Here is a 21,878-nt window from a genome sequence, read left to right on the forward strand (position 1 = left end):
TTTGTCCTTAGTATCTTAAAATTAGCAGGTTTTAGAGTAGCATTTATAAGATATATTTAAAAAAGTCAAACCCACAACTAATCACTGAAATGAACTGGAATCCAGATGCAGAAAAGGACCAGTGAAGAGCAAAGGGCTCCAGACCAGGCTGGGTGAAACCCACAGAAACAACTGACCTGAACATCGGGGAATTCTTGCTCCCCATCCTTTTTTCAGAAAAGGAAAACAAGTGTGTAGTTAGTATTACAAATTTTTTTTGATGGAAGAATGCTGCCATTTGAATGAAAGTTCACATTGTCTTGCCACAGATGGTAAAAACCTGAGTAGAATTTGCTAAAAGTTCAGCACACAGAGTAAAGCACTTTCAGCTTTTGTCCATTTTACACACCAACTATCTGGAGCATCCATAAAGCTCTTGCTACTCATTACTAACTTAATGTTAAAGAAAATCAGTAGGGGCCTGGAGAGATGGCTCAGTGCTTAAGAGCATTTGCTGTTCATCCGGAGGCCCTGGGTTCAATCCCCAATACACACATCAAGTGGCTCACAACTGTCTGTCATTCCAGCTCCAGGGGAATCTGACATCTCTGGTCTCTGCAGGCACTTGCATTCATGTACATGCATGCAGAGAGACATGCCTACATATAATTAAAATGATAGAAATAATTAGAAATGCAATTCCAAAGAAAAAGCAAATCAGTAGAAATTCTTATTAACTTACAAATGTTCATAAAATAGGACTACACCATGAGCCCTGTCATCTAAAAGGCGCCTTATAAATGGTTTTCAGTCCTTCTATGTTTTAAAAAAATTCATTGCCCAAAATAGATCTAAGTGAGTTTGCCTTATTGTTTGGCCCTTTGGAGCTTATCACAAAGAATAGACTTTCAGTGTTGAGCATAAGAAATCTGTATGCATTGCCACAGAATTCAGTTGGGGTCAATAAAAAAGGACTGTTGTGTTTTAAACATGAGACAAGTATATACAAGGAGTATGAGAAGAAACTCCTTTAGAAATTGCAGTAAGGTGATAAACTTGAAATCACACTTCCTTATATTTGCTTTTCATTAAATATAAATCTTGCCACAGTGAACTAGAAATCAGGAGAGTAGCCATTCAGTCTTGAATATCTAACACCATTAGCTTAGTTAAGCATCTCTCAGTTTAGGAGTGTTTCAGCTTTCCCTTTAGTTTTACCTGTGAGCCATGTCATAAGCTTAGCATGGTGAAAGAATAGCTAGGAAAATTCATGGTAGTAGGGTTTGTCTTTTCTTAAGACAGATGGTTTTGAAAACAGATCAAAATTGATTTTTGCCCTACTACACACCTGGTCCTTTTTGTAGCTTGATAATGAAATGATTCTTAGAGCAGAGGAAGGTTGAAAAAGCATGTATGTATACTGGGAAGGAGCTCATACAAAGGGTGGGGACCATTAGGCATAAAGGGAAAAGTATGCTGTATTGAAAGGGAGGTATAGGGACAGAATCAAAAGCAATGGTTTTAGGCAAGAAATGTCTCCTTTGTCATAAGGTACTCAGGGAGTCAAACTGGAGATCTTTTTCCCTCATGAGCTAGATGAGCAAAATTGAGAAAGTTCTTATTTTCTTGGACTTAGAAAAATGACATCTAGAGAACTGTTGGGGTCTGAGGAGAAGAGGAAATAAGCAAAGTATAGGATATGACAACAGATTCAATAAAGAAAAATTAGTGCTGAATGAAGGGATTGTCCAAAAGTGAAGGCCCATTTCAGGTTGAAAAGAATGCATTTGTAATCACTATTCAGAAAAATAGATCTTGACAAAGAATCTGCACTAAGGAAAATTAGTGGTTTATATTTATATAATGCAACTGGATTACATTTTTTCTCAGTACTTTTTCTAGTCTTTATTCCTATTTAATTTAAATCACTGGAATTTTAGTATATTATAAATGCAGTTTGCTAGAATATATATATGTGAATGACTGTTTCCAAAGATGCCCATGGGAAGAACAAAATAGTAGACCTAGCTGCTCGGGCTCTACTCAGAAAATGCACAGGTAGTATGAGGGACCAGAATACTGAAGCTTATGTTGAATTTATGTACATCGTTTTCGTATGAGAGAAAAAAAATCTTGGTCAATTACAGATATAAATATTTTACCTAAAAGCCCAGCTTTAAGTGTGAAGTAGTCATTAAGACATTTATCTGTAGCAGAACTTCTTCAGATGTTAACAGTCTGAACTGGACATTTCCTAGTATCCTAAAAGTGGTTAAAGGATACCATTTACTATATAATACCACAATTTATTTTTGTGGTATTTTAGAGGCTATTTTTTGAAGGATGCTTTTCCAATGCTCTTCCAATATGAAGAATATTCTTGACAATTGATGGGTACTAATTTGTTTAAATACAGTAATATGGACCTCTGGCTTTAAAGAAAAATTTGGCTTATTAACAACCCTTTTGCTTTCAAAGGGGTAGTAAAAAACAAAAAAAAGTGTTAGTTAAAAAGTGATGGCAATGCCTGGGGTAGCCACATTTCAAAATTGTTTATATAGAATTTTTGTTCTTCTTGTAAGTCTTCTCCAGGAAGGAATGACTTATTTTATTATATTTTCATTTTACTATTTTATTCAGCCCTGTTGGAAAACCACCTTTCTCCTTCAATGGGAATAAACCTTTTCATGGTTGGTTTGCATATGACATTATATCAAGTTGAGAAATCAAAAAGTTTAAAAACTATAACATAAAACAGAACTGGTATTGAAGTATAAGGTTATGAGACTTAAACTTTTCTGCTCTCTCTCCAGAAAACAGACTATGTATCACAGCAAGAGTTTCATTGGGTATAAGAGAGCGTACTAGAATACGCGCTGGAGCACAGACATGCATCAAAATGTAGTAGGCTATATAAATTCAGTTTTAATTATAATTTTGTCAAATTTATTATTTTTATTTTGGCATTATTTGGAAAGTTAATTATATTTAAATCCTAATGGATAGCCCCTATTATTTTATTAAATTGATGCTTTGTAGGAAAGTTTTCCCTATAATAACCCATAATTGGGATTACTGATTTACTGCTGAGAGTCACTGACAAAGTATTTTTAAATAAAATAAATCAGTAATGCTGTTAGTACAGAATTAGGCATTCCCTGTGAGAATGAAAGCTTCTATAAGGAAATGAAGCATTGGGCATTTGTTACTAATATTATTTTACTTGCTTATCATTATACTATTCTAAATGGGACAGGGGAAGCTTTTATAGCCTAATATTTTAGAGTTCCAACTTTAAAATTCATCTGGGATGTTGGAAGGTCCACTTAAGACCCTACCCTTGGATTATTTTGTCACTTTTTGATGTGAGATCATTTAACATCTTGTTAGATATATTTGTAGGCATAGACAGTTAACGAATTTGGGGAATTCCTTAGAATAATTTTGAGGACTTAAAAAATTAATCTTTAGCCTCAAAGTCACATTTTTTAGCTAAGTCAACAATTAAAAGCTTTCCTAGGTACTTAATAATACTATATAGTGACAACTTTTAACTTGTTCTTGAGGGAGCTTTTTCTCTGGGATCTCTCCTTATTGTAATAGGACCCTAATGAATATAACACACTGGTGAACAGGGAGAACTCTAACTGAACTTGATGTTAATTAGCATTGACTTAAACTGGCAATCTTTTCAGATTAGTAGCAAATACAGTGCTTTAGGATTCTGTAGAATGTAGGTCATCTTGCTTACTGTTCCATACCATGAACTTGAAAAAGACATATCTGAACTGGGCATTTTTTAAGAGCTCAAATGTTCAGGCAAAAACCAAAGAACAAAAGCAAGCCTGATGCTTTAGATAACTTTACTGTGAACTAAACAATCTCAAAATTTGATTGTGTCTTCATCAGCTTTTATACTGTGTGTAAGAATATATGCATTTCTTTTGTAGCCACGCCATGAATATTTTAATGTCCCTGTGTACTAAATGACTGCTCATCGACTATGCAGAATTTCACAGAGGAAATAGAGAACTGATATACTTATGAAAGAAAATGTCCTCAGCTTGGTGACTAATACTCCTGTAAAAAGATAAAAAGCATCTTAGACCCAGAACCTTTATGATTGTATTTTTTTCTGTACACATTCCTATTTCTATTTTCATTCTGTATATAATATTGATATCGTTTATTTCTGTCTACTACTGTTTCTTCTTGAGAAAATATGATGTGAATATTTTGATTAATATCCTAAACACATACAAGTTATCATTAGTAAACCATCCGTGATTAATCTTATGAGAGTCTAACAGAAAGGCTGGGCAATCACAAATGTTTACCAAAGAAAATACAGTTAAGAACTCAGGCATAATTAGCAGCACCACAGTATTTAGTTCATTGTTGAAGAAAACCAAGCTTTATTTCACACTAAGATTATCTTACTGTCTGTATGAGCTAATAAGTTCAATTGTATCACATGAAAGTGTATGTTGAAGCAATATAAGAAAATTCAATTACAATTATATAAGACCTAAGGTTAAAACATTGAATTTTCAAGAAATTTTGTAGTGCCAATATTTATTGAGCCACATTTATACAGTGTCAAAAGTCCTTTTAAAACTATCAGAAAGCTATGTCATAAAGTCTCCTGTAATGTCTTGCTTAATAACACTCTTTTGAAGCAGTAATACTGAGGCCACTTATATGATATGAAAATTCTGATATTCATTTTCAGTATCCAAGCATTTATATTTTATTAGTTAATGGTTTCCTAATTAATATATTAAGCCTTCTAAGCACTCAGTGCTGTATTAACTATGGTCTTATGTTTTGAACTAAAAACATTTCACATTAATTTTACATAAATATGCTTTTAATGACACTTAGCATATTTTATTATAAAAAGTACCAGATAACTCTTTGTTTATATCTAGAGAGTTTAAAGCCTAAGTAAATTGTCCTTAATAACTTCAGAGACATGGTAGTGCATGCCTGTAGTCCTAGCACTAGGAGGCTGAGGCAGGAGAAAGATGAGTTACTACGCTACCTAGGGAGTCTTTGTCTCAAAAGACAAAAATTAATTATACCAAAAAATACCCAAACCAGTTTCCCACTGAAAGATCTGTGAAAATGTTTTAGGAAATGTAGTATTAGGTAGCTGATTAGGCAGTTGATCTATACAAGATCAACTATCTCCATTACCATACGAAGTGTCACAAAACATTGGTCTTTCATTTCCATTTTTTCCCATCCTCCCACCCTACATGTTGTTCATCTGATTTTAATGTTGCATAAATATGCACTGTCTCATGCCTGTTTTGTTTTGGATGCTGTGTGCTGAGCTGTAACAAAATGTTGCGCTTTTTGGGGGGTGGGGGTGGGGGTGGGGTTATCTGTCTACAGCTGCTTGCTTTAAATTAGCAGATTCTGAAATAGCTTTTCTTGCATGTCTAAAATAAAGTATTGCATGTACTTTGTCTCATGTGAATGACTTTTTTCTACTCCATCCTTTTAAATAAAATAACATTTTATATTTTCATGTTTCCAGGTAATTTCTTTAATTGTGATTTTTAAAAAGTAACATAGAATTTACCATTTTAATCATTTCTGAGCCTACAGTAGTGCTAAGTATATTCATATTGTACAACACATCTCCAGAACGTTTTCATCTTGCAGAACTGAAATTACATAACTCATCAGCCAACCACTTCCCATTTCTCTCTCACTGAAGTAAGGCCCTGGTAACAACCATTCTATTTTAATCATTTCCCTAAATAATTTTGAGCTACAATTTCAGTGTGTACTTGTAAAAATTACATTTTGTTTTATAAACAGTTTATACAAATACTCAATTTATCCAGTCTTAAAGGAATAAAATAAAATGTGTAAATTAGGCCTTTTAGAGAGGACATATATTTTAAATAATACCTATTCAGAAAGCAACATGATTCTCTTCAGACCACAGGCAATGAGCACCCTGGAGAAATCTGATCATCTAGGGGATAGGTATGGGCCATTTTTATCTAGACTTGAGAATATAAGCTGGCCAGAATGCAGTGTAGGGATCCTCTAACATAGTAACATATTAAAGGTTGCATAAAGTTTTAAAATGACTCAATATTAAATGGAAATAACCTTTAAACTCACATGTACTTTGCTTCATGGGAAGGACTTTTTTCTACTCCATTCATTCTGATAACATTTTATATTTTCATTTTTTCCAGGTAAGATTTAAAATTGTGATTTTTAAAAAATAACATTGAATTCACCATTTTAACCATTTCTCAGCCTATAGTTTAAGTAACTCAGTTGTCACTCTCTGTGTAGTACTTAATGGTTAAAGAAAGGCAAACATTTTTAAGCAGAAGAGATTGGCATCTATCACTATTGTTAGACTGCCTTTAAAAACTATCATGAAAACATCTAGACAAACAGAATCCCATACAGAGCATTCATTCATACATCATTGAACATCAACAGTTACCAACTTCATATCCACTGTGTCCTAGACAAGCTGTCATTTCATCTGTAATGTTTCAGTATGTATTCCTAACAGATCATTGCCACAGCAAACAAAATGGAACAGTAATTAATTTTGTTTTGTGCCTGGCTCAGCTTTTCCTAATTATTGAAGGGAAATAAATTCCTTATTATAATTTGTTAAATTAGATTCCAAAGAAATTTTATATTGGATGGTTCATAGGCATTTAGTCTCTCATTTGTTAGCAATCCTGTTGTTTTTGTTTTTGTTTTTCCACTCTTTGCCATTAAAAACCAAAACTGGACCTTTTGATGCCATATAGTTTTCCACATTCCTATTTATTCTTATGGCAATGTTTACCTTTTTCTTTTCTCCTCCATCTTAGATCTGTAACCTGATTAGATTGAAGTATCAAGGAGCAGGGGACAAGTGTACTTCATAGATTATACTACCTTTTGGAAAAATGTCCTTTTTTCACTAAAGTTGATTTTCACTCATTTTTCATTACTAGACAAACATACTAACAGACATTCTATGAACTTTTGTGGCTACAGTATTTAGTATTAAATGCTAAATCCCTTCATTTAGATTTTAGTTGTGTGACTATCAGCTAATATTTTTTGAAATGCTTTCTTTAAATCAGGCATTGAGCCTTAAACTCAATCTCGGCACATAAAGGTAAGTACTACTATTTTTGTTTCCCAAATATGGAAACAACAGGTTTTAAGTCATTTAAGAGTACACAATATAGTGGATTTCCTACCATTCAACCTAACATTCTAAGGATTCCTGATGTAATATAATTTTTCTTTTCCTTGTTTTGTGCTGTCTCATGATTAGGATGCAAAAGTAAGTTTATTATGAGATAACAAAACCTTACATTGTTTTCATATATTAAAGTAACAATGTTGCTTTCCAATTACAAAGTTGCTAGTAATAGCTGACCTATATGGTCTTTTTTTATTCTTTATTTTATGTCCACTATTTTTGTAGTGCACAAAATTGGCCGGTTTTGAATATTTTAAAATACCTTTTTTAGATTTGGCAGATTTGGCTTTGACATTTAAAAACAAATATTCATTCTTACATTAAGACAAAAAAAGCCTTTTGTTCCATAGTGTTTCTTCTGTATGTGAAGAATGAGTGCCAATGGTTGCCTAAGGAAGGTCTGGGATGATGGCTGTTTCTAAAGCATTGCAGTGGACAGTTAAGGAAAAACTACACAAGACATTTTCTCTAGATAAGTTGCGACAAGACAAAACATTGAAAGTGTTAGATGACACATTAGAACTTATGGGGAAGGTGTTTTTATTTGGAAGACATTTTGAATTTCAATGTTTTAGATAATATTTTCTGTATATAATTTCATACATTGCTAGTCAGTTTACAATGGGCTTGATTGCTTTTTGTTATAGCAATGGTGCCCGGCACATTGGTCAGTATTAGGTATTCAGTAAAAGCTGAAAACATTCTTTCTGTGTTTTAAGCACAAATCTTTGAAAACCATTGGCTATCACTAGTAGGTTGCTTCTGTTACACGGAATTGTCTTTTTTATTCTTTAAAATGAGCATGCCCCTTCTGTGAGCTTTTCATATTCTTAAGTATCTCTCCCTGTATCTGCTTACCAGAGTCTCACATTTTTCCTCCACAGGAAGCTGAAACCCCACGTAGTGTTCTTGAAGAAATTGGACTGACATAACTGTCCTCCCTTGCTGATGACTTCTTGTGGCATTTCACACACTGTAGATGGTCACTGCCTCTCATGTCCATGTTAGCTAATGGTATAAGATGATGTCTTGTCAGTATTACTGTCTTGCTAAGCTGCTTCATTCAGGCCTACCCAATTTTTTTAAAGGGAACTTTGGTTAGTCAAATGATAAATTAAGGGACATAAATATGAATTAGAAAGATGTAGAAAAAGTAACATACCATTTCGGGACATTTTAATTATGTGCATATATCAAAATGATAGGTCTGTATTCATGTATATCCAACAATTTGGCAAAATACATTTACTATTGTACTTGAAAAAGGAAACTTAAATTATGTGAAACCTGGTTTGATGAAACCAAAGACTAGAGTAGTATTTCAGTATATATAAGAACAAAGGAAATTGACACATCACAGATCAAATGAAAGAAAGTTTATTGAAAATTGAAGCAACCAAATTGATACCAAAGACCCTAATTGGATTCAACATACATTAAAACAAAGGGAATAGATGCTTTTAGAGACCAAACTTACAATGATGCTACGTTTCACTAAAATTCATTAAGTATTCTGAATGGGTGGGACAAGGTCAAAGACTTTCCTAATCTCGAGCACATAATTTTTAAGGACAAGGAACATTTGACTCCTGAGGTGAAGTTTTAGTGGTCATAATCATATAGTTACCTAATAGTTTTCAAGGCCCCAAAACAAAATAGGACCGTTAATTACCAGTATGTTGCTCTGTTCACAAAGTGTTACATAAAGTCATTATCTAAAGCATGAATGTTCCTTCTGGGGTGCTTGTTAAAGCCAAATTTATTTTTGCTTCCCTGTTGCTTCCTTCCAATTAGAAGTGCTACAAACTTGACAGCAGCTCCCTTTCCTTTCATGTCACTGCCTAGTCATCAGAAGTCTTGTGGAAATTTAAAAGATACCGTTCATATAGCAAAGCGAGAGTTGAGTGAAGTAAAATGGCATTAGTTGGCCCTATATTTTTTCAAACTATATAAATGCTCCGCACCACTTTTATACATACTGACACATACCTGAACACATCTCCCTGGTTTCTATTTTCCCTTGTATATGCTAGGCTGGAGTAAGCTTTGCTGTGATTGTGAACAACTTCCGAGCCACCTGAACACTGTCTTATCACATCACCAATTAATGGTAATAAATGTTCTACAAACACTGTGGTGTACTTTTATCTCTTTCCAAACGTTTTGTCAAATGAGGGAGAGCTGTTGAAGGAAGGGTTCTTTTTTTCAATACAGTGTGGACAAGCCCTCTCCTTCTGACAGTCGACCCCCTGCACTGGAATGTGATAGTGGTTGCAAGCACTCACAAAATTGACAAAAGAGTATGAATTTTCATGTACATCAAGCTCGTTAAAAAAATCACATGAATTCTATGCTATCAAGAACTTACAACACATTTATTTTCCATTAATAAACACCACTTGATGTAGTTGCCTTTTATACGCTTTCTGATTTAGCAACTCAGATTACTCCAGATAATCAAATGATATACAAATGATGAATCCTCACCTCCTACATATGAGGAAGTGCTAGCACATGCAATAGACTAATTTGTTGACTGTGCTGCCTAATGTAAGCAACAAGTCAAAACTTGCAGTTACAGTAGTATGGTTATGGGGCCTTCTGCTACTACAAATAGAAATTGTTTCATTCAAAGCCTGAGATATTTATGAGGAAAGGATTGGATTTCCAGCAAATTAAGTTGAAATGGACATCTGTAGGTTTAAAGGGCTTTGGGGAATGCAGCTGTTCCCTAAAAGGCCTGTGGGCTCCTGTCAGTAATGTGGAGTTGAATCATGATTAGTTTATCACAGACATACCTGGACACCCATTTATCATAGTAAAGGTAAGCTCAAAGTCACTATCAGGGTAATCACCCAGTCAGTGGTTTTCTAAACTTCCCCTACACTCCATACTGGCTAACAAACATTTGAGGGGAAAGTCATCACTTGATCAATTGTCTTGAGCCAAAAAAGACAGATTTCCTTTCCTTTCCCATCATGATCTAAGAATATTCAGCTTCAGGACTGGGGATGTACCCTTGCCTATCATGTTTGAAGCCCCAGCATCATACATACAAAACAATCTTTACATAATCTTGGCTGAAATTTGATCAGTATTTTAAAATACCAAATTTACTTAAAACTATTCAACATTAATGAGCCCAGTGAATCTAGAAATCCATCATTTTTAGTATGAAGCAGGCATTTAGAATTGAAACAAGTTGCATTTTGTTAAACCTTTTCAACATTTTGTGCCTTTTTTCTTCTAAAATGAGGCAGGGTCTCACCCTAGCCCTGGCTAGCATCAGCCTCCCCAGTGCAAGGATTACTGGCGTAAGCTACAACACATGAATGTATGCATCTTTAATGAATGAATTCTCAAATGTCAGACTGCTAAATACCACATGACACTGAATTTTGAGGTCCAGAGCATGACAGTGAAAGTCTGAGCGGAAAGCATCTTGGGAAAGCTAGGGATAATATACATGATCCTGCAATCAGTTCTCTATGCCAATCACTCTTCTGTGATTATTATACCATTACTATTTTAGCAGTGCATGGAGTTAATAGTGACTCTTAATTTTCTGGGAAATGACAAAATGCCTCTATATAAAGAACTTTCACTATATACTATTCAAGCAAGATATGCACCACAACAGCCCCCAAGTGAAGGAGGAACTGTAAATATGGGGAAAGAGGAGTATGGAAAAGAGTACTTCAACTCATTGAAGCAGGAAATAAGTTTGAGAACAAAACAAAATCAACTTTTACATATAAAAATATATTTTGAAAGCACAAAAAGAATGGCCATTAAGTAGAAAAAATAGTGGCAATAAAAGTAAGCACTTAAATACCTAAAACTTGCCAAACTGGTAAAGATCAAGATAACTTTGTGCTGTGGGAGCTGGAAGGTGACCTTTTTTGTAGTCTTCCTAGATGGCAATTTGGATTGCTTTCTTGACAGTTTATTCTAAGAAATTGATCAAAAATGTGTAGACATCATTAAGGAAATCTAAGAGGGTCATCAAATAAGCACAGATGTATTAATGTAGTGAGTAAAAAATAAGAATTATGGGACAAAAGCATCAGGATTGATGAAATGAGACATTTGAGTGAAAGACATTAAAGCCACATGTGACTTTTGAGTTAAAAAATAAAGTTTGTTGGGCTAGAGAGATAGTTCAGTGGTTAAGAGGACTGGCTGCTCTCCTAGAAGACCTGGGTTTGATTCTCAGCACCCTAATGGCAGGTCACAACCATCTAAAACTCCAGACCAGGGATCTGACACTGTCTTCTGGCCTCTGGGCACACAAGTGGTACACACAAATACATGTAGGCCAAATACCCATATGCATAAAACAAAATAAAAGGTATGGACACTTCACAAGAATAAAGTTGGGCTGGCAAGATGGCTCAGAGGGTAAAGATACTTGGTGTGAAAGCCTCATGACCTCAGTTCAACCCCTGGATCTCACTGTAACTGAACCCTGAAAATTGTTCTCTGACCTCCGTGCTTGTGATCCACTTACACAGAGAGAGAGAGAGAAATACAGAAAATGAAAAAAATACTAAAGCATTACTCCAATGTTACTTGATGCTCTCAAAGTTAGGACTACAAGTAATTTCATGTTATTATATACACAATTTATCAAAAAGTATGATTTACATAATAGTTTGGCTAGCCTTGTCAAACTATACAGGTGAGTAGCTGCCATAAAAAGACAATGATATTTAAAAACAACCAAGTTTATTTAGATTTGGGACTCTGGGTGGTTTTGTCTCTACTACCTGACTTCTTCCTGCCATGACTCCTGGACCTTGATGAGCTCTGGCTCCGGCTCCGGCTCCGACTCTGACTCCGACTTCGGCTCCCGCTTTGGCTTCGGGTCCGACTGCGGCTGCGGCTTCGGCTCCGGCTCCGGCTGCGGCTCCTGCGGCACCGGCTCCGGCTCCTGCGGTTCCTCCGGCTCTGATTCCAGGGGCATGGACTGTGATCCCTTCTTCTTCCTCTGGTCAGTGAACTGCGCCTCTCACGACTTTTCGTCACGTGTTTGTGAGACTTCTTCCCCCTGTGATTACTCCTGCTCTTCCTGTCAGACTCACCGTTTCTCTTGTAGGAGAGGTCTGGACTCAGGCTCCTTCGTCTTCTTGACCTGCCATAGTATATATCATCATAGTGGCTGGTCCTTTCCCTCCTCTCAAAATTCTTACCGAAGGACGAACTAGTCCAATCTGGAGACTGGTAGATGTCTCTGTTGGCTTCCCTAAATTCGTTGTTGGGATTTCTGAACACGTGAAGAAAGTTGCAATGTTTTCCTCTTGGACACTGCTGTACTTCAAATAATCCTGTGAGGGCAAGTGAAGAGGCAGTGATTATCAGCGTGCATTACTGTAATTCATTCTTTTTCAGAAGGTGAATTTCTGAAGTCAGGGTATGTCTGCACTGTTTCTTACAGTGTATGATGTAGATAAACTGAGGTGGTGCCTAAGATTGCAAGAACACTCGAATACTAAAAGGTACCATAAAAAAGGCTGCAAACTAGCTTTAATTAATCAGAACACCTGTGCCTTGTGTCAGCAGAGTGCAAGTGAACTGATTCAAGAACTGGATTTTGGAATCCCTATATTCACATTTTTCTGAAAGCATAGGTTGGTCAGGAGAAGGTCCAACATGGGAGGGGATTCTGCAATGTTCTATACATAATAAGAACATTAATACCCAGGTATGATGGCACACTTATGTCCACAGCCTGGGGTACATGAGGTCCTGTCTCTAAACACACACACACAAAAGAGAGAGAAAACAAGAAAGAAAGAAATCCTTTGTGGCTAAAGGTAAATAAAGTAAAATGATGAGATAGCATTTGCAGATGACCTCTGTGATCAGGTACTGGTATATAAAATCAAGAATTTCTATAGCTGAATAAAAACAAGATGTAACATGATTAAAAATGGGCAACTATCTAAATAGAGATCTCTCCAAAGAAGATACACCAGATGTCAATAATAAGGACACAAAAAAGTTATTAGTTCCTGAGAAAGATCCTAAAAGCTATTTATATTTTTTGTCATTGATGTTGTTGTTGTTGCTTTTAGTAACATTCCTTGTTTGGCGGTTTCAAAATTGTATTCAAACCTATCACTGAAATCACAGAGTGCATCTTGAGGAACTACCAAAACTATAAGCCTAAAGAGAATACCCTGTCATCTTGCTCATCTGCCCAACCCTTAAACTTAGGGCATAATGTTGGTTCTCATTTTCAAGGAATTCTAAAATTCTCTCTCTCTCTCTCTCTCTCTCTCTCTCTCTCTCTCCTCCTCTCTCCCTCTGTGTGTTGTGTGTGTGTGTGGTGTGTGTGTGTGTGTGTGTGTGTGTCTGTAGACCAGGGTGACCTTGAACTCAAAAAGATCTGCCTGCCTCTGCCTCCCAGGTGCTGGGATTAAAGGCGAGCACCACCACTGTCCAGCTTTTTTTATTTATTTTAAAACTTTTTAAGGTTTATTTAATTTATGTATATGAGTGTTTTGTCTGCATTTATGTATGTGCACCATGTACATGCCTGGTGCCCATGAAGATCAGAAGAGGGTATCAGAATCCCTGAAACAGGAGTTACAGTCAGTGATGAGCCAACATGTAGGTGTTGAGAACTGAACCTGGGTCCTCTATAAGAACAAGTGCTCTTAACCACTGAGCCATCTCTCTAACTCCTCCTTTTTGATAATTGTTACATTAATTAATCAATTAATTAGTTTATTTATTTCAAACCCAAGCTGGCCTTGAACTCACAATCCTTGTGTCTTGACCTACCCCCAATTTTGGAACCAAAGGTGTCATCATACATGCCCATCATAAATGTTTTGTTTTTAATGACAGTATACATTAACAGAAGACTGCTAAAGATTTAGACTTGCTTGATAAAAAGCACCTGAGAAGGAAGAGCAGCGAAAACAAGAAGGCAGAAGCACACACACCCCTGAGGCATTAGAGCTTCATGTCTCTTCACCTGGGGAACTTCCATACTGATTTGGCTAAGCACACTTTTAGAAATCAGAAAATGATGAGGCCATCAAAGCGGCTGGTTACTCTCTGCAGTGCTGAATCATTTCCTGGTTTGGCTGCCGATCTCGGATGAGTCAGTATAACTGAGAGCACCCAATGTGCAACTTAACTCATTCACACCTACCAAACGGTCTCAAATGCACAAGAGCATGACTTCAAGCAATGTGGGCAATGTTAGCCACCAGTAATGTTTGTGGCGTTGATGATGGAAGATTCCTTAGGGATCAAGACTGAAGCAAACAGCTCAAGTGAGGAGAACCAACGAAAACACCTTTGAAACTGCAACACGGATCATGTAGGTATCTTTAGTTTAGACACTGCATTGTCACACACAGAACCCAGGTCTGAGGATCTGAAGACTCAAATTCAAGATGCAATCCTGTTACCAATGTATAGTGACCTCAGTCATTCATCCATATAGTGACCCACAGGCCTGTGCAGATCTAAACTGTGGTGTCCTTTACATAACCACTCTGCTCATCTGTAGTATGAGACAAAAACTGTACTTCATCCCTTTAAAATACTGCTTTCTTCCTATGAAGATTCCCTTGTATAGTGCAGCAGTGGGGGAGGGGTGCCACTACATTGGCTTTTACCACAAATTGCCATTTTCCACCGGGTCACTGGGCAGAATTCGCACTGAAGCTGTCGTCCTGCATACCATCGTCCATTAAAAAGAGAAAAAGCTGCTTGACAGTCTTCTTCCCTTGGAAGCAAAAATCAAAGGTTGTGCTTTTAACTCTCACAGGTAGAGCAAATCTATTCTGAATTAACCCTCTTGTCCATTTACTGTAGGACTACCAAGTCCAGTTCTTGAATTGCCTAGGAAGTCTTCGGAGTATTCAGGTTCCCACAGGCTAGTTTATTCAAAGACCTTGTCATGAACCCTCTGAAAGGTTCTGTCATAGGGAAATTGGCTGGAGTCAAAGCTTCTTAATCTGCAAGATTGGACCACTAAATCTGCAGAGGTGTGTTTCCCCTTGTTAGAACCCATGCTTTCTCAGCTAGGACTCCTATTGTTCTTATTACAATGGCTAATTGAAGCCATTAGCCATGACACCACTTAGAGAAATGGCAATACATGCAGAAATGATACAGGAACTACATAGCTAGCTGGTCAAATGCACACTATTTGGAACTTTAACCCCTTGTACCTTGGATAGGTATTTTCTACTCTATTCTAATTAGGACTTTTTGGTTGTATGATATATTATTTTCAAATCTTGCTGTTTCTCCATGAGCTCTTCATATTGACATTTTGAAAAGTCTCATGCATAGGAAAGCTCCATATTCAGTGACATCAAAGAAACACAATACCGTAACTATGATGAAACATGAAGATGCATGGATGTTCACAATACTTACGACTGGTACTGAACATACACATTGCCCCTCAGATGCGGTTCCAAGTTGCAGCTGACCTAAGGAACAAAGAAGAATGCTGTCACTAAAAGAAAAAAAAGGGTTTTCAAAAGAAGCCAATCATCAAATGCATTTTGTCCAGGCTAATAGTCCCTCAAAGAGTCCACGATAAGCTAGCACACTTTCTTATCAAGTCAAGGCATAGCTAAGCACCTATCACCATTGCAGACCTCAACTGCACAATCTCTGTTGATCCTTGTCTGCCATTTTTAAACCCTAAATGTATGAAGTGCTTCATAGCTATATAAAAACAAAATACAGGGGTTGGAGAGATGGCTCAGCAGTTAAGAGCACTTGTTAAATGAGGGTCAGGGTGTTTCTGTTTGGAATATAAATGTATGTGTGTAGACGGACACATGTACTTATATAGGACACATGTACTTATAAAGGTATACATACATTATGTATGTGGCAGAAAATAAAATATCATATACATAAATATATACTAACCAAAATGGTATTTATAATAATTATGTATATTTATATTGATTCAGGTGTGTCCAAAACAACCTTCTGTGAGCCACAGGTTAATAGTTATGAATGTGGCTCAACACAAAAATCACAAAGTTAATTAAAACATTTTGTTTTGTAACCTCGATTGCAGTTCTCAGGCATGAACTCTGTAAATGACATTATATCACAATGTCAAAAGTCTGGACACACTTGCTGGTGGTATTGCTTTGTACCCTTAAAATTTGTAAACTTTTTTTTGAGACAGGGTCTCTCTCTATAATCCTGGCTGTTATGAAACTCACTATGTAGACTAGGCTGGTCTCAAACTCACAGAGATCTGCTTGCCTCTGCCTCTCAAGTGCTGGTATTAAAGAAGAGCTTCACCATGCCTGGCTAAAATTTTTATATAGATGGTATTCTTTATTCTTTTTCAAGATGTTAATACAAGCTTAATGGCTCAACTACTGTATACTAGACATCAAATCATCACACTGATGTATCTGCTCATGACAATCTACAGTGCTTCCAATCTCCTATTCACAAGCTATCTCTGTAAGAACCTTTTAGTCTTCGTAAACAGGAGCATGCTGACTTATAGCTCTCCACTTCATTAGGCATGCACAAGCTGCTCTCAGAAGTAACTGTACTAATGCATATCTTCTGCCCAATCTTGAAATTAACAGAATTTATACCATGTAGATGTAAATAATGTCTTATTTTCATGTGTTGTTCCTACTACTATAAGTAGGGCTAAACAATTGATTGTTGCCTTCAAAAAGGATAAATTTGATTTATAAAAGACAAAAAAGATCTTTAAATATTCCTACTATGCCAGGGGGTGGTATACACCTTTAATCCCAGCACTCAGGAGGCACTAGCAGGTGGTTCTCTGTGAGTTCAAGGCCAGACTGGTCTACAGACCTACTTCAATGACAGCCAAAACTACACAAAGAAACCCTGTTTTGAAAAACCAAGAAAAAATATTACTGCTAATGTTTAGCTTTACTTTAAGTTATTAAAACATCCAAGGGGGTACAGGATCCTACTCTATAATACCATCTTTAGAAAGAAGAATAAAGGGCCTTAGGAGTTCATGTCAACCATGCCTAGGGACCTTAAAGTGCATTTAATCTAGTCAGGCTTGGTGGCACATGCCTAAAATCCCAGTAATAGGGAGGCGGAGGCAGGAGGACTACTACAAGTTCTAGGCCAGCCTGAGCTGAAAAAATAAAAAGTGGTACAGCACTTTTGCCCAGCATGTACAAGGCCCTAGGTTCAATCCTCAGAACCACATAATGACAACAATATTAATAGTTTAGTCCCATGGTTCCCAAAGTCCTACTGATTTTCCATAACGAATTCCATGTTGTGATCATTTCTGTACCACAAATTTACTAAATAGCTTTCTTTTCATTTGTAACTGTCAATGTGGTTAGTATAAACCCTGTCATCCTGTTTGCTTTCTAGAAAAAAAAAAAACTGTGGTGAGTAGATGCAGCCTGCTACACGTGATAATGCAATTTCCACTAACCTCCCTGAAACCCACCAGACCTACCCCACTGGGCTGGGGACAGAACCCAGAGCCTTGTTCATGCTAGGTAAGCACTCTATGACTGAGCTACCGATCTGAAGTGCTGAAAACACTTTATCAGTACCACTTCACAGAAGCAGTAGGATCCAGGGGCCCTATGAGGGAAGCCACGAATGTAAGCCAATCTCACTGTTGAGATAAGGAAGAGGCACACAGAGAGAAAGGGACATCTGAAGAGCAGACACAGTGCCTCCTTGCCTGGGGCTTGCTGCCATGTGGAACAATGCAGACATGACCACATACTTCCACTTTACCGTTTCCTCTTAGAGGAAGAAGGAAAGCATATGCCACAGAAATAAAGTTTGGAGAAAAATTTTAATTTGTTCTACACTTCATTTGTATGTGCATGCCATGTTCACGTCACAGTGTGAATGTGCAGGTCAACTTTGCAAGAGTCAGTTCTTTCCTAACACCATGTGGGTCTTAGAGATTGTGTTTGGGTTGTCAGGTTGGTGGCAAGTGCCTTTATTCACTGAGTCATCTTGCCAGCCCAAAAGGAAAAGATTTTTATTTCTTTTATAATTTAAATTTTATTTTTTTTTAAAAAGCCTACTCCCTTCCCCCATTTAATCCCCATATTCTAGTTTCCCTTTTATCTCTTTATAACACTATGTTCTAGTTCTCCTTCTTTGGAAAACAAATTTTAAAGAATATATTTTAAATCTGGAAAGCTGTGGCGATATATTATTTATGATTTATTAAAGCTTGCCTGAGGGTACAGAAAGCAAAGCCAGTCACAAGCCATAGAGCCAGGCAATGCTGATAAACACCTTTGACCCCAGCACTAGGGAGGTAGAGACAGGAGTGATATGGCTGGGTGGAGAGAGGAATATAAGGGGGAGGAGATAGAATCTCAGAGGATAGCAGTGTGTGGTTTGGTGAAGAACATTGCACTCTGAGGATTCGTGGAGACAGCATCATCCATTTTGGTCTGAGGCAGAGTTAATGGCCAAATGCTTTGCTTCTCTTACCATCAGGCAAGCTTTAATAAATCATAAATAATGTATCACCACAGAAAGCAAATATAATCTCAGATTTCTTATATCTATGGTGCTTGATTATTCCAACTCTATAATTTCATTTCTGACAGCAAGAAAAAAAAACCCTACAACTTTATTCCTACTTTTCTCCAAAATCAGAGACATTTCCCTTGTCCTCATATAACAATGTCATTCCAATTCAGATGTGATCAAATCACAGACATGCAAGAGGCCTACGTATTGGGATTCACCCAATGAGTCCCAGAAACAGCAGTGGCCACATCTTACCTTACTTAGTGAGTGAAATTGAATGCCAGTATATATAACATTGTTCTGGGTGAGGCACTGAAAGTGAGAAGGACAGGAACCATGTCCATCACAGACAGCAGCTAAGTGAAGGCTTAGATGGCTAGATACAGTAGGCCTGACAATGAAGTCAACTGCTGGAAACAGTTGCAGCACAAAGGCACTGAATAAGGGTCCTTACCAACCCAGGCCCTAGCATTCCAAATTGATTTCCTATGGTATCTACATGGCATTGGCCAGAGTGGAGGTAGAAGGGAAGAGAACTGAGTGACGTTTACCAAGTGCTGGCATGCTCAACCCCAGACCAGGCATATACTGGCACATGACTCCACCCAGGTGAACAGGCTAAGTCCTAGCTCTGCCCCTGTATCCTGTATTTCAGGGAAAGGTGTGTCTGACCCCTTCCCAGGCTCTGCGCACCTTAAACTGAACCACTTTTCCCACGTTCTTGAACTCTGGCAGTACATCGTGATAGAAGTCTAGGAACTGCTGATAGGTCTCTTCTTCACTGTATTCCAGGCTTGAATCAGGGTCATAGTCATCCCTCCTGCATTGCTCCATTCCAAACGTGGTAAACATGCTCTTAATAAGCAAGGTGGGACTTGATGTGGGGAAGTTATGTTTACGTGAACACCTGAAGGAAGCAAGCAAATTCATTTGTCCAAGAACTAAAAATCCCACATGAAAAGCTCACCATGAACTCCGGGATCAAGAATCAAGTAATGTGGTTGTTTAAACTTAATGAACACTGCTTGGGTGCCCAGTTATAGTACACAAGAAAACTGTCTTACACTTGACCTGTTCTCATTAAAATACAAAAGTGGGAATGGTTTGCAAGGTCATATGCCATTCAGGAGCCTTTGAATATATTCAGAAAGATTTCTCCATGTTGAACCACAGGGAAAGAAGGCCCAATAGTGTGACCAATTGCAGTGACAGCAGTAAGAGGCTGCATTGGAGACTCAAGAAGGTGAGAATTGGCAATTTTGATTGTACACAATTTTCAAATGATTTACATGCTTAGGGAATACAGTAACGGGGACCCAGTGAGACGGCCCAGTGGGTAAAAGCATTTGCTGCATAAGCTTGGTGATCTGGATTTCATCTCTGGATCTACATATTCTTTCCTCCCCTTCCCTTTCTCCCTGTTACACACACACACAAAATAATAATAACATTTTTTAAGATGAGTATGGTAGTGAACACTTTTTATCCCAACACTCATGAAGCAGTTCCAGGCCAACCTGTTCTACATAGCAAGTGCCATACCAGCCAGTGTTCCAAGGTGAGACAGAGTCTCAAAAATAAATACATAAAATAATTTTAAAATTCATATCTTAAAGAGACAATAGGGTAATCTAAAATTTTCCATTTACTCAAGTATTGTCATTTTATCTACATATAGCATTTTAAAGTTTTCATGCTTTTTAAAATATTTTTCCACTCTGATCCTTAACAACCTGATGAGACACATGGTACTAGTATTTTCTTACTTTGCCAAGTGTGATGGTTCATATTAATTTTCAACTTGACCATCTAGAATCACCTGAGAAGGAATTCTAATGAGGGACTGTCTAGAGTAAAGTTATCCTCTGAGAATGTCGGTGAGGAATTGCCTTGATACTCTAATTGATTTGGGTAAACTCATCTTAATCATGGGTAGGACTATTCCCTGGTCAGGGTTCCTGAACTATATAAAATGGAGAGGTCAAACTGAGCCTAGGCATGCAAGCATTAAATCACTGCTCTCTGCTTTTGAGAGTGACAGTAATGTGTTTAGCTGCTTCAAGTTCCTCCCACCTTGGTTTCCCCACAATGATGGACTGTAACCTGGAATTGTGAGCCAAATAAACCCTTTCTCCCTTAAATTGCTGGGACAAGAGTCCAAAACACAAAGGCAGCTGAAACCTAAAGAAGCACAACTCCCCCCAAGTCATGTGACTGAGAAGAGCCTGACCCCTAGAGATCTGGGTTAATCTGGCATGTGGTCATTATAGAGTATAATAAATATAACCCCATTTTTAGTCACTGAAGGTACCTAATATCTGTGAAGAACCATTTCTTTTCATAGTTTAAAACAGGCCAAGGTTAAGCTGGCTAGGTTATTCCAGAGTAATTTTTTAAAAATCATATATATGAGTTCACTTTCTTATTTACTCCTTTCTCCTGAAGTGCACTGATGGGAGGAGCCACACATTTCAAAGTCCTAAATATTTCCTTCTTAGGGTTCTAAATAAAAATCAGTAAGACAGGGCAGTGGTGGCACATGCCTTTAATCCCAGAACTTTGAAGGCAGCTGGTCTGTAGAATTCCAGGACAGCCAAGGCTACACAGAGAAACCCTGTCTCAAAAACCAAACAAAACAACAACAACAAAATCAGTAAGACAAACTTCGGGAAAGAAAGACTTAGGAAGAATGTTATAGAGTAGGGAATACTGCAAGGGACAGAGGGATATAATGTCCCTTGTCTGGACAGTGGCCATCCTGGTCTACATAGTGAGGTCTAGGCCACCCTGGACTAGACTAAGACCCTGTTTGCCTGAGAGGCAAAACAACAAAGTTGTAATTAAGGTGTTTCCATAGCCTAGCACCCAACTTTAGTCAGAGAAACTTCTTTTTGTAGTGGAAAGTAGTTAATAACTAGCCAAAGTGTTGAGAAAAATTGCCTGTTGAATGCTCATCTCTAAGCTGCTCCAAGGCCCGTGGAACATCGAAGGAGGAATGGAAAAATTATAATAGCTGGTGGATAGGATTGAATGTTGTGAAACACTGTTTCCTGGATGCAGCATGGCCACTACATTCACAAACTCAAAGCATCTATGATTCATGAACCCAAAGTAGCTATGGTTGCAAGTTGTG

The 21,878-nt window shown here is 37.3% G+C and overlaps 2 protein-coding genes across 6 annotated transcripts in view; one reads left to right on the forward strand and one right to left on the reverse strand.

Annotated features, from left to right (window-relative positions):
* The window catches only part of Ap1s2 (adaptor related protein complex 1 subunit sigma 2), a 22,318-nt gene extending 12,962 nt beyond the window's left edge, over window positions 1–9,356 (forward strand). Inside the window, exons 4-5 of one of the 5 annotated variants that reach the window (XM_027432723.2) lie at window positions 2,793–2,883; window positions 3,930–5,515. In XM_027432723.2, the coding sequence (XP_027288524.1) occupies window positions 2,793–2,834 (42 nt within the window). In that variant the 3' untranslated portion in view covers window positions 2,835–2,883; window positions 3,930–5,515. Of the gene's footprint in view, window positions 1–2,792; window positions 2,884–3,929; window positions 5,516–8,109 lie in introns of those variants that run through there. The other 4 variants (XM_027432724.2, XM_027432721.2, XM_027432725.2 and 1 more) reach the window with 4 other exon arrangements.
* Zrsr2 (zinc finger CCCH-type, RNA binding motif and serine/arginine rich 2) overlaps window positions 8,587–21,878 on the reverse strand; it is a 27,131-nt gene continuing 13,839 nt past the window's right edge. The window contains exons 8-11 of the mRNA XM_027432719.2: window positions 19,439–19,652; window positions 15,632–15,687; window positions 14,863–14,972; window positions 8,587–12,552 (exon numbers count right to left, since the gene is read on the reverse strand). Coding sequence (XP_027288520.1) covers window positions 11,954–12,552; window positions 14,863–14,972; window positions 15,632–15,687; window positions 19,439–19,652 — 979 coding nt within the window. The 3' untranslated portion in view covers window positions 8,587–11,953. The remainder of the gene's footprint in view (window positions 12,553–14,862; window positions 14,973–15,631; window positions 15,688–19,438; window positions 19,653–21,878) is intronic.

The sequence above is a fragment of the Cricetulus griseus genome, chromosome X, assembly GCF_003668045.3.
Source record: "Cricetulus griseus strain 17A/GY chromosome X, alternate assembly CriGri-PICRH-1.0, whole genome shotgun sequence".
Taxonomy (NCBI): Eukaryota; Metazoa; Chordata; class Mammalia; order Rodentia; family Cricetidae; genus Cricetulus; species Cricetulus griseus.